Here is a 12,428-nt window from a genome sequence, read left to right on the forward strand (position 1 = left end):
CCCAATGCTTTAATATTTTATTTTCAAGTATAAAGGTTTAGTCAGAGAAGGGAGCCAGGGTCACAGGCAGTGGGCAAGGGGTCCAGAAGCCCAGGTGGAGGTTTAGGTGTGGGCCAGCAGGCTCCCAGATGCCATGGCCAGTCCCATATGCCCTGTCTGTGCCTGGGAACCCTCTGCTGGATGCCAAGAGGCCGAGGTAGCTGTGAGAAGAGCGAGGCGTGGGGTGGAGGGCATGGACTCACATCACCGCACAACACTGGCACGTCTTTTGCTTAGGGCCACTTGCCTCTTCACCCTCAGGAGGAGCAGATGGCTCGGGCTGCTGGGCAGGTGCATAGGTGGGCACGGGGTGGGCACTGGGGTTGGCCTTCGGCTCCTCCACCGGAAGCAGTGGCTGGCACTCGGTGGGCTGCTCAGGAGCTGGGGTCTCTGCCAGGAGGGGTGTGGCATCCCCTGCGGGTTCCTGGCCCTCAGCAGGGGTTTGAGGCTTCACTGCTTCCTCCTCCAGCGAGCCTTCCTGCTTCTCCTGGGACTGCTGTGGTCCTTCCTCCTCTGGCCTTAGCTCTTCCTTGGCCCCCAGGGAAGCCCCTGCCTCACTCACCGCCTCTGCCTGACATTCTCCTCCAATTCCAGACTTTCTCTGCGCTTCTGGACTCGCATCTTCCTTGACCTCTTGGCTCTTATCTGCCTCCAGTGTCTCCTCACCTCCTGTTCTCTCTGCCTCCAGTGTCTCCTCACCTCCTGTTCTCTCTGCCTCCAGTGTCTCCTCACCTCCTGTTCTCTCTGACTCCAGTGTCTCCTCACCTCCTGTTCTCTCTGCCTTCAGTGATTCCTCATCTCCTTCTTTCTCTTCATCCCGTGGCTCCTCATCTCCTGTTCTCTCTACTGTTGGTGATCCCTCACCCTCCTTCCTCTCTGTCGTCAATGGTTCTTCAGTCGCCTCTAGCTTTCCTTCATCTCCTTTCTCCTCTACAACCAGTGCTTCCTCAACCTCCTTCTCCTCCGCCCCGAGCTTTTCCTCACCTCTTTCCTTCTCAGGCCTCAATGATCCCTCAACTGCCTTGCTTTCTACTCCCAATGGCTCCTCAACTTCCTTCTCTGCCTCCAGCTTTTCCTCACCTCCACTCTGTCCTGTTCCCAATGGCTCCTCACCTCTTTCCCTCTCTGCCCTCAAAGGTCCCTTAGTTCCCTCACTTTCTGCTGACAAAGCTTCCTCATCGCCTCCCCTCTCTGTCTCCACCGTTCCCTCACCTCCTCTCCTCTCTGGCTTCAAGGGTTCCTCCCGTCCCTTCTTCTCCACCACCAGCGACATCTCTATTCCTTCCCACTCTGCCCCTGCCTTTTCCTCTGCCTTTTCCTCACTTCCTTTCTTCCATGTGCCCAGTGATTCCTCTGCTTGTCTCCTCTCCACTTCCCAGGTTTCCTCGCCTCCCAACCTCCCCACCCCCAAAGGACTCTCATCTCCTCCCTCCTTCCCTAGTGTCCTTGGCCCTTCCAAGCCTTCCACCAGAAGTTCCTCCCATTCCTCGCTGAGGGTCACTCTCTCCACCCAAATAAAGGATCCCTCCTCTCCCCCCGAACCCCCCTGCCTAAAGCCATCAGGGCTGCCCCTGGGGGGCCCTTCCCCTTTTCCAGAAGCTGCTCCCTCTAGTTCCTCCTGGAGCCTCGGGGAGCTGGTCTGCACAGTCTGTGGGCCCCTGCCAGCCTCCCCTGAAGCCTCAGAGTCACTGCCCTCTGTGCCGCCCACCCCTTCCCAGACCACCTCCACGACACCCCTGTCCTCCTTCACCCAGGACGGGAGCTCTGGACGGCTGGCTTCCAGCCTGTCCCCAATGGCCTCCAGCACCATCTCCTCGACCTTAGCCTCCAGCTCTGGGCCCGTGGCCCGCCTGGCACAGTCCTCTGTAGCCCTCAGCCCTTCCCATACCACCTTTACCACACCCCCTCCTTTGGCCTCACCCACCCCCCCATACGCTGCTGTCACCCCCTGATTGTGCGCCTGTTCCAGAGGGGGGCTGGGTCTGGGGCAGGGGCCATTGGCTTCTGAGGCGACCCCTGCTGCCCCAGGGACCTGCCTCAGGGCTGGCAGAACCCCAACAGCCTCATCTCTGGGCTCAGCCAGGGACTCCAGGGATGTGCCCACTGGTTCTGCTGGCAAAGAGGCTCTCTTGTTCAGATCAGTCTGACCTGAGGAAGTCAGGGGAAGATAGAAGAGAGGGAAGGTGACAGGGTGAGATTCAGGCCACCCAGATGCAGGTCCCTCCTCTTGGGACCCCCAGACCTAGGGGCAAAAATACCCACCTTCAGTACCTGCCTCCACAGTGGGCTGGGAGAGTGGACGATGACCCTGCAGGGATAACAGAGACAAGGTCAGGCCATCCCATGCCTTCACTTCTGGCCTCCTGCATGCCAGTACCCCTTCCCTGCTCAAACAGCCTCAATGGCTCCCCATTACCTTCAGTACCAAACGGTCTACTGCATCTCAGCCTTCCTCATCCGTCTTATTGCCCTCTGCTCCAGTGCCTTGTACACAGTAGGTGCTTAATACTGTGTCACGCAGCTAATACTCTACACTGGGCACCTACTGTATTGGCCGCTACTGAGATTGCCATAAGGGACACTTAAGCCATTTGCTATTAGAACATACATTCCAAACACGTTTGGAGGGCAGAGCACTGTGCTGGGACACTGGAGGGCTGAGTCCCTCCCTGAATCTGCCCCTCACTTGCTATAACCTTGGAAGAGGCACGGTCACCTCTGGGCCTCTGTTTTCCTATCCGTAAAATAAGAGATGATGGGCACTTTGATGACCTTTCCTCTGGTTTCCAAGGCACCTGAGGGAGCCAGTCATCTTCCAGAAGCTTTGGCTGCTGATAGGGGTTGGCCCCAGGGCTGGTGACAAATTTCCAGCTGCCCACATGGCCCTGCCCCAGCATGCCTGTTCCTTCACTGTGTGGCCCGGAGCAGTCTGGCTCGCCAGTGATGTCACTGTTGGGGAGACAGTGACTTCAGGAGGAAAAAAAAAATACATTCCAGCCCGGCCAGCGTAACTCAGTGGTTGAGCATCGACCTATGAACCAGGAGGTCACGGTCCAATTCCCGGTCAGGGCACACGCCTGGATTGCAGGCTGGATCCCCAGTGGAGGCATGCATAAGGCAGCCAATCCATGATTCTCTCTCATCATTGATGTTTCTATCTCTATTTCCCTCTCCCTTCCTCTCTGAAATCAATAAAAATACATTCCCACGGGAGCAGGCAGGTCATAAATACAAATAAATAAACATATAATGCCAGGGAGTGAGGACTTTGGCAGGAAAAAGAAAAGCAGGATGAGAGGTTAAGGAGTGCCTGGGAGGGGATGGGGGCCTCCTTTTCTGTAGGTATAAGATGCAGGAGGGCTTCTGGGAAGACATGACATTAAACAGAGACTTGAAAGATGAGAAGAGCCAGCCTTGAGTCAAGAGGTGGGGAAGGGCATTCCAGGCGGAGGGAACAGCAAATGCAAAGGCCCTGAGCGGCAATAAGGTAGGCACGTTCGAGGAACAGAACAGAGGGTCGGCACGGCTGGAATGGAGTGGAGAAGGAGGAGAGAGGAAGATGGGCTCAGGGAGGAGAGCTGCGGCAGCCATGCAAAAAGCCTAGGCCAAGCTCCGTGGATCTCCTCACCGTTCTCTGACCCCAGTCTCTTCCCTGCCTCCACGCCGTCTGTCCTCTGCCTGGAACTCCCTCTCCCCTCCTGCCTGGCCCTCACCCACATTCAGCATAAATGTAATTGCCTCCGGGAAGCCTTCCCTGAATCTTCAACCTCACTAAGGTGCGTCCTCTGAGCTCCTTTGTGCCCAGGGCTCCCCACTCACAGACTCTTTGCACCCCATGTCCTCATCTGGACTGTGAGCTCCCTTCAGCGAGGACACATGCCTTTTGCATCTCTGGCAAGAAAGTTCTGGCTTATCTCTCTCTATATATATATAAAAGCCTAAGCGACCAGAATGACTGGAACGACAGGTCGCTATGATGCGCACTGACCACCAGGGGGAAGATGCTCAATGCAGGAGCTGCCCCCTGGTGGTCAGTGCACTCCCACAGCCAACCTCCCCTGGCTGGCCAACCTCCTGCAGTCCCTCCCTCCCCATCCCCGCAGGCCAGCCAACCTCCTGTGGTCCCTCCTCGGGGCCCCCTTCCTAGGGGGGCCGAGGGCCAGCTCCCTCCTCGGGGCCAGTGGCCAACCTCCCATGCCCCATGCCTCCCTCTGGCTGGCAGGCGCCAATCTGCCCGCAGCCCACCTGCCACAGTCGTGGTGTGGCAGCAAGGGAAGGAGGAAGGGGGGAGGTGGGGAACCGCGCAGTGGCGGGATGCAGACGATGGCGGTGGTGGTGTCCAGCGTCCGTTCCTTCCACACCTGGCCTGGCAACTGTTGCCTCCTCTCCGGCCCGGCCCTGATCCACCTGGCCCCGATCGGCCCTGATGGCCGGCCAGGGCTAGAGACCCCACCTGTGCACAAATTTCGTGCACTGGGCCTCTAATGTATGTGTGTGTGTGTGTGTGTGTGTGTGTGTGTGTATAACCACACACAAAAATCTAACAAGTGCTCCCCATGCTGATTAACAGATCTTCTCCTCTGTCTTATGACAGGCACTTGGGAGCTAAGGGAAGACATGAGGGAGAGGTGGACACTATGGAAAGCCCACACCTCACTGTGGCCACAGGCACCAATGTGGCAGGACCTTTGGACTTGAGGATAACCCAGACCGCCAGGTGTTCCTGTAAAGTATCCTGGCTTTCAAAATCCTGTGCAGAGCATGCGGATGCTGTCTTAATGAAGGCATTACCACAATGAAAACAAACAAAACACCCCAAACCTGTGTAGATGCCTCACATCCTAAGCGCATCTCATGGTGACCTGTTCCCCCCTCTGAGACTGGATTCCATGAGCACTCCTCCACATGTTCTGCCCGCCTTGCTCATTCGGACCATAAGAGAAACTACACATCAAAACATTCTGTGGGGCCTGTTCCCAGTGCTAAGCTGAGACCTTGTGGACCCTCCCTCATACCTCTTCCAGTGTGTGCTGATGTTCCCTTTTCGGAGGCAGGGAAACGGAGGCCTGGATAAGGAAAACGGCTTGCCCAAGAACAAAGCAGTAGAGGACCAAGCTTCTAAACTGTACTTGCAGAGGTTCTGCTTGGAGCCCTGTGGCCACACCCCCGCCCCAACCATCTGCTCTTCCTCACCTGTCTGCGCCAGGTGGGCCTGCCAGAGGGCTTGTGCTGGGCACCTGTGGATGCACTTTGCAACAGCTGCAGCTGAGACTGGAGTCTGGAAGAAAGGGGGTTGCTGGGAGCCAAGTCTCCGGGTTCAATGGGTCCCTCCCACCCCCAGTCTCAATTTGCCACCTCCTGGGAGTGGACCCAGGGTCCTGGCCTAGCCAGTCTGGGGCCAAGGCGGCAGGCAGGGAGGGACCCCACTCACGTGAACAAGCTGTCTTCCAGGTTCCGGATGCGGTCCTGCGCTTGGCCCTCGGGGGTCTCGGGGTCCTGCAAGGTAGCTTCCTCCGGTCCCTCGGGTCCCTCGGCCCCGTCCATGAGCCACCGCTCCCGAAGAGACTTTCTCTGGGCATGGAAAGGGGCTCCAGCTGGCCATATGGACTTCCCTCCCCTGTGTAGGGTCCTCCCCGCCCCCCCCTCCCAACCCCAGGCTGGGCAGATTTCTCATAGCCCCACAATGACTCAGATGGGACAGACATTTCTCCTCACACTGGATACATGCCCTCATTGCCCCCTCAACACTACTAATGGGTGAGACACCCCATTACCAGCCCATAGCTTCCCCAGGCTGGAAAAAGCACCCATCATCCTCCCGAACCCTTCCAGAATGGGACAAATATCCCCAAAGGTGAAATCAAAGTCTCTTCTGGCTCCTCCCTACCGCAAAGTTGGACACTTTCACTGTCCCCATACTCTTCCCAAAGGTGTCACGAATGTCCCCATCACCACTATCACCTATTCTCACACACAGGACAAGACAGCCGCCCCCAAAGCTGGAACCTGTGCCCCAACTGCACCCCCAAAATTAGACAGAGGCTCCTATGGTCCCGCGCACCGACTCTCACAGGCACCCACACATACACTTCCTGGCCCAGGCTGGGCAGGCGTCCCCACTCGCCACCCACCAACCTTGAGCCGCTCCACGCGGAGTTTCTCCTCCTCCAGCTCCCCGCGCGCCGCACGGATCTCTTCCTGCAGCCGCCGCTTCTCCTGCGCACAGAGGATGGAGCTGCCCGCCGGCCGGGTGGGACCACCTCCTCCCCTTCTGCCCTCCCTCCTCCGCGGGACTCAGCGGGGGCTCCCGGGGCTGCGGGGCGGCGGGGCGGCCGTCGGGCCGGGGCGGGGAGGGGGCTGCGGAGGCGCTGACTCAGCAGCGGCGAGGGCGGGGCGGGAGGGGCGTGGCCTGCCGCGCCCGGATTCTGCGGAAGCCTGGCCCTCCAGGAATCGGGGTCTGTGATAGGGGGCGGGGCGAACCTTGGAATGGAAATCTGGAGGGGAGACTGAGCTGTGGGGTTCCGAGATGTGGGACTGAGAGACGGGGTTCAGGGATGGAGGTCCAGATAAGGGGATCAAAGGAAGGGGGCTAATGAGATGAGGGTTCGGAGGAGTGGGGAGCGGAGGGGCCTGAGGATCTAGGTGGGGCACCCCAGGCAGGGCAGAAGCTGCTTCCCCACTTCACCGCGCTAGTCCAGCTCCCCGGGATGGGAGGGAGGCATAGTCATGGGGGTTCAGTGAGACTGGGCTGTGGAGATGGGGTCCAGAGAGATGGAGGTACAGAAGTGGACAGAGAGATGGGATGCAGAGGTGAAGGACAAAGAGATGGGAGTTAGTGAGGTGGGGGTTCAGAAAGATGAGGTTACATATGTGGGGCTAGAGGGTTGGGGTCCAAAGAAATGAACCTTTAGATATGGGGGTGCAGAGAGATGAGGATCCAGAGATGAGGGATGAGAGAGATGGCAGTTAGTGAGATGCGGGTCTGAGAAATGGGGTTTACACATGGGATGTTTGGGATATCGGGGTTCAAAAATGGAGCATCGGATGATGCAGACTCTGGAAGTGCAGGGTTGTAGCCTCACCAATTTGAGGGTGGAGGTGACCAGACAGGGGAACTAGGGAGTGGAGACCTGAGGATTTAGATGGGGCGTCCCAGGCAGGGGGGCTGGAGCTGAGGGTGCTGCTCCCCAACTTCACAGCGCTAGGCCAGCTCCCGGGGGGTAGAAGGGAGGCGAGAAAGAAGCCTGAGATTGGGGTTGTCCAGGGCGCTGGGCCGGGCTCTCCCGAGGGCGTCACTTACCGCGATGACCTCTAGTCGCTGCCGGTAGAGGGAGCTCTCGGCCATGGGTCTGTGGGGAGGGGGCAGGGGCGTCGGAGGGGGTCTCCCAGGGCCCCACCTTCAGCAGGCTGACCTCTTGAATGACCCTCTCTAACCCAGGATCCCTGAGCTGCTTGGAAAACAACCAGAGCCCAGCATTTCTTCTCCTTCCCCTTTGCACGTGGGAGGAGTTGGGGCAAAGGAGCGGTAGGAGTCCTGTGAGGAGGCAGCAGCAGAGACCATGACAGGTTGAGCTAAAGCCCTTCCTAGGTCTGACATCACCTCTCTGAGCCTCAGTTTCCTCATCTGTAACATGGACCTGGATAGCTTGACCCTGACCTTGCAGAGAGATACCCTAACAAGGAAGTATCCATGCAGGGGAAAACATAGTGCTCCAAAAACAGTAGCATAGTTTATTATTCATAACACCTTTAATAATTCCCACAACTGATAATGCTTATGCTGAATTATAATAACCATTTCCAGTCCATCCTACAGAAACTCTCGAATCCCTCCAGACCTCCAAAGTGCTGTGTCTCTTTCAGATTCCACACCCTCTCTGGACTTTGGCTCCTACCCAGGATCCCTTAAGCTCTGGGGGGAAAGGCGGCGGGGGGGGAGGGAGTCTGGGGAGAGAAGTGTCCATCCCACCACTGTGGACACTCACCATTGCCATGGTAACTCCAGAGCTGCCTTCTCCACCTGCCAACCCCCACCCCCAGGGGGCAAGGGTCATCGAGTCATGCTGCTTAGCCCTGGACTCTGAGCTGAAAGGAGGGGAGGAGGATATGCTATTTACGGTTTAACCTGAGATACTGTCATCGGTGTCCTCCTTGCAGCATCCCAGGGTCCCGATTCGCAGCCTCCCGGGCCGCCCCTGGCCCCGTCTGGAAACTGGAAACTGACTGTGGTGCTGCAGGGCCCTTAGGAGACAGTCACCGCTGAGCCAGCCTACCATCATGGACATACATTGAGCGCTAACGATGTGCAGGTGCTTCGCAGGCCAGTCTCTAGAAGGATACATCCGCCCGTTGTTCTGGACACTTAGCCCAGGGCACTCACAGGGCAAGCCCTCCAACATGGATTGATTTGAGCACTAACACTACTGGGTGAGTGTTAGCCTCCTTGCCCAAACTCAAGGCCTTCCAGATCCTCTCTGGTCACACCATGCAGCTATCATCTCAGCACATATCTAGCACTGACTGTATATAGTGCTCTAAGTGCTCTGTGCTTCCAATAGGCTGTCACGGCCACCTCTCCCTCCCCCCTCTGCCCTGAGCTTGAGACACTGTAGTTGACTCTTTGCTGAGTTGACATTCCAACTGAGAATAAAATCACTCAACCATTACCTAGTGCATACCACGTGCCAGGTGCCGTGAAATGCTTTACCTATATAATTCCTTGGATCCTCCCAAAGATCCTAGGAGGTAAGTAGTATTCTTGTCCCCATTTTATGGATGGGGAAACTGAGGCTCTAAGAAGTGGCAACAAGACTTGCCCAAGGTCACTGCGTCAGGATTGGAACTGGAAGCTCTCAGGCCCCAAGCACTAGGAACCCTGGGGGAGAGAGGAGGGTCCAGGCACCCTGTCTTAGCAGCCAGGAGGCCAGAGATCAGCCTGGGGGCCTGTGATTTCAGTTGGGGCAGGGGGTTGAAGTCATGGTTTGCAGGAAGGCCAGACCCTCTACTAAATAGGTTTGCCCCTAGGGAAGGGCTGAAGTCCCCCCTCTGCTGTCCCACCCCCAAGATGTAATCGCTTGGCCTCTTCCTTGCTGGGGGGGATCGGGTTCCCGTTGCTAGGCAACCAGGTTTGTAGTTGGTGAATAATGCAATGGGGGACCCAAAAGAGTGAGGAAACCAAATTGGGGTCCCTGGGGGGAGCCCATTTTCCAGAATTTTTTACAAACCTCTGGAGCCCCTTCACCCTCCTCCTTTAAAAGGCCCTCGCACTTCAAATATTAAAATACTGTGTACGTGCATTTGATATTGTTTATCTCTAACTCTACAAGAACAGCGTTCATAGCTGTGGCCTGTTGCCACCAGGAACAGTTGGTGGCCATTTCATAAAGCAGGTGATCATGTCAATTTTGCCATCATCTTTCCCAGTTTAGGAGCTATTAACTTTTTCTGTTGGATTTCAAACATTTCCTCCCACCATAGACACTGAGGGGTGTTCCTAGAGGCAAAAGGGGGCAGTAGGAGCCCGGTCATTCCCACCCCGCCCCCATCCCAGTCATAGCCCCACCCCCAGGCTGGACTTTGGGCTTGAAGCCTACAAGCAGAAAATCCCCCAAAAAATGGGGGTGGAGGTTCACTTCTCCCACCCAACTCTCTGGGGAGGGGGTCATCGGAGAGCCTTTGAGGTTGGCTGCTGGCATCCCTCCACTTCCCCTGGACTTCTCAGGAGAGGCCATCTGGGGCTCTCACCCCAATGGAAAGGTCAGCGTCCCCCATGAGCCCCTCCCAGGCCCTGCCCACCTGCCCCCCTGACCCTGGACACTTACATGGGTGTGGCCGGAGACCACACCTGGCTCTGCAGGGCCATCTCTGCCCAGAAGCCCACGTTCTGGTCTCAGATGTCCAAGATCAGGACTCACTACCTGCTTGCCTGCCTGAAGGTGCCCTGGATGGAGGCTGTGACTTGGCTGGCAGGAGTGGGGGGGGCTGCGGTCAGGCACCGGGAGAGCTAGTCCAGCTGGTTTGGGCTGGGAGGCGGGAGGTGCATGGGGTGAGGGGGGCTGGGGGCTGGCGGGCAGTTCTGGGGAGGTACTATCAGCTGTCCTGATAAATTATTTACCAGCTACTGGCCTCCTTGCTGCACTGGGCTGCCTCCCGGCAAATATGCTCTCACATGCCTGGTGGGGCATGTGGGCCAGAGTGGGGAGTCTCAGACCCTCCTTGGAGAATGGTGCCTCCACTTGGCATGCCAGACAACTCAACCCCAGTCTGCCCATTATGGGTCCCTCACATGTGAGCATCATTGCACACCATACATGCTGACTATTCTTGCACACTACTTACTGCCCTCCCTTCTTGGACCCTGGCTCTGGGGTGGGGAGGGAGGGACTAATCCAGCTAGAGGATTCTGAGCTCTCTGGGAATCAGAAGACCTGGGCTCTGGGTAACTATAGGCAACTCGCCTCAGGTTTCTAGGCCTCAGTTTCCCTTTTTATGAAATGTGAGAATTCAATTAAGTGGCCTCCAGGGCACTGGACCCTTAGATGCTATAGCAGTGATGAGGAAGGTCCAGAGAGCTTTCCACCCAATTCTTGAGGGTCTCTATTTTGCACCCCCATGCCATTCTTAAAGTGCCAGCAGCCCCTTTCTACTCTCCTGCCTGGTCTCCCATAGTCTCCAGTGCTTCCCCTAATTGCACAGCCTTGGTCACACTGTGCAATTGAAAGACATGAACCTCAAGGAGAAAGGTCCTTGCCCTGACCTCCCTGCTACGGAGAGCACACTTCAGCTAAGACCCTCCCAAGGAGCAAAGAGAAGGTGTCCTACATCCTGCACTTCCCTCTTCTAGTTCCTATTTGGGGTACTTGGCACCTCCAAATTCCTCGTCCCAATGTTATTGTTCTTTTTAAATAAGAAGGAAGGTTTTGAAAACAAAAACGAAAACAAATTATTGATTTCAGAGAGGAAGGAAGAGGGAGAGACAGAAACATAAATAATGAGAGGGAACCACTGATCAGCTGCCTCCTGCACATCCCCTACTGGGGATTGAGCCCGCAACCCAGGCATGTGCCCCGATGGGTATCGAACCCACGACCTTCTGGTTCACAGGTAGATGCTCAACCACTGAGCCATGCTGGCTGGGCTTTTTGTTTTTTGGTGTGTTTTTTTAATCCTCACCCGAGGATTTTTTAAAAAAATAATATATCTTTATTGATTTTAGAGAGGAAGAGAGAGAGAAAAATCAATGATAAGAGAGAATCATTGATTGGCTGCGTCCTGCACACCCCCTACTGGGGATTGAGCCCGCAATGTGGGCAAATGCCCCTGACAGGAATTGAACCCGGGACCCTTCAGTCCACAGGCCGACGCTCTATCCACTGAGACAAACCAGCTAGAGTGAGGATATTCTTTTATTGATTTTTAGAGAGAGGAAGGGAGAAGAGGAGACACATCGATTGGTTGCCTCCCATATGCGCCCCAATTGGGGATTGAACCCACACTCAGGTATGTTCCCTGACTGGGAATCAGATGCAAAACCTTTTGGTGTATGGGACAACACTCCGACCAACCGAGCCGCCCAGCCAGGGCTGCCCAGTGGTCTTGAGCTCACTGAGAAAGCTTTCAGTTTCCTGAAGGCCGACCATGCAGCCAGGGTGTGCCTCACCCTGCCACTTCCCGTACCCTGACCCGGAAGTGGCCGAGAGCAGCTGCAGGGAGAAGGGTGAGGAAAGAGCTTGGACATGTAGAACAGGGTCCCGAGGCACATGCACAAGGTTCCTTGTCTGCAGGGCAGAGTTGGAGGTGGGGCCAGACTGAAGACTGGGGTTTCCCTGTACCCCATATTCCAGTACAAAACTCCGAGGGATTCAAAATGTCCATTAAACCTGGCCTTCTAGGTCATTCTAAAAGTATATTTGCCATGATATGAAGAGAGAACATATTTTTAAAATTGGTTTTTAATTGCGGTAAAATACACATGAAATTTCTTGTTAGTGACATTTAGTCCATTCACAATATTGTGCAACTTTTACCCCTATCTCAATTCCAGGACTTTTTCATCACCCCTAAAGGAAATCCTGCCCCCCTGAGCAGTCACTCCCCATTCTCTCTCCCCTAGCCTCTGGCAACCACCAATCTGCTTTCTGTTTCTATGGATTTGCCTGTTCTTGAAATTTTATATCAATGGAATCATATAACATGTGGCCTTTTGTGTCTGGCTTCTTTCACTCAGCACAATGTTGTAGTATAAATAAGTGCTTTATTCCTTTTTATGGCTGAATAATATTCCACTCTATGGATGGACCATGTTTTATTTATCAATTCAGTATTAATGGATATATGGGTTGTTCTCACCTTTCAGAGGCAAGAATATATTTCATTTAAGTGCTTGTAGT

General features: G+C 55.5%; 1 protein-coding gene across 1 annotated transcript; it reads right to left on the reverse strand.

The window, feature by feature from the left end:
- Positions 1-8: 8 nt before the first annotated feature.
- Positions 9-9,901, reverse strand: PALM3 (paralemmin 3). Its single transcript, XM_054716852.1, has 9 exons — positions 9,861-9,901; positions 7,340-7,388; positions 6,175-6,255; positions 5,471-5,610; positions 5,233-5,317; positions 2,302-2,347; positions 1,252-2,187; positions 927-1,152; positions 9-761 (listed from the first exon to the last, which is right to left on the reverse strand). The coding sequence occupies exons 1-9, from the start codon at positions 9,899-9,901 to the stop codon at positions 239-241; spliced, it is 2,127 nt and encodes a 708-aa protein (XP_054572827.1). The 3' UTR covers positions 9-238.
- Between the last annotated feature and the right edge of the window lie 2,527 nt (positions 9,902-12,428).

Source organism: Eptesicus fuscus, chromosome 6, assembly GCF_027574615.1.
Source record: "Eptesicus fuscus isolate TK198812 chromosome 6, DD_ASM_mEF_20220401, whole genome shotgun sequence".
Lineage (NCBI taxonomy): Eukaryota > Metazoa > Chordata > Mammalia > Chiroptera > Vespertilionidae > Eptesicus > Eptesicus fuscus.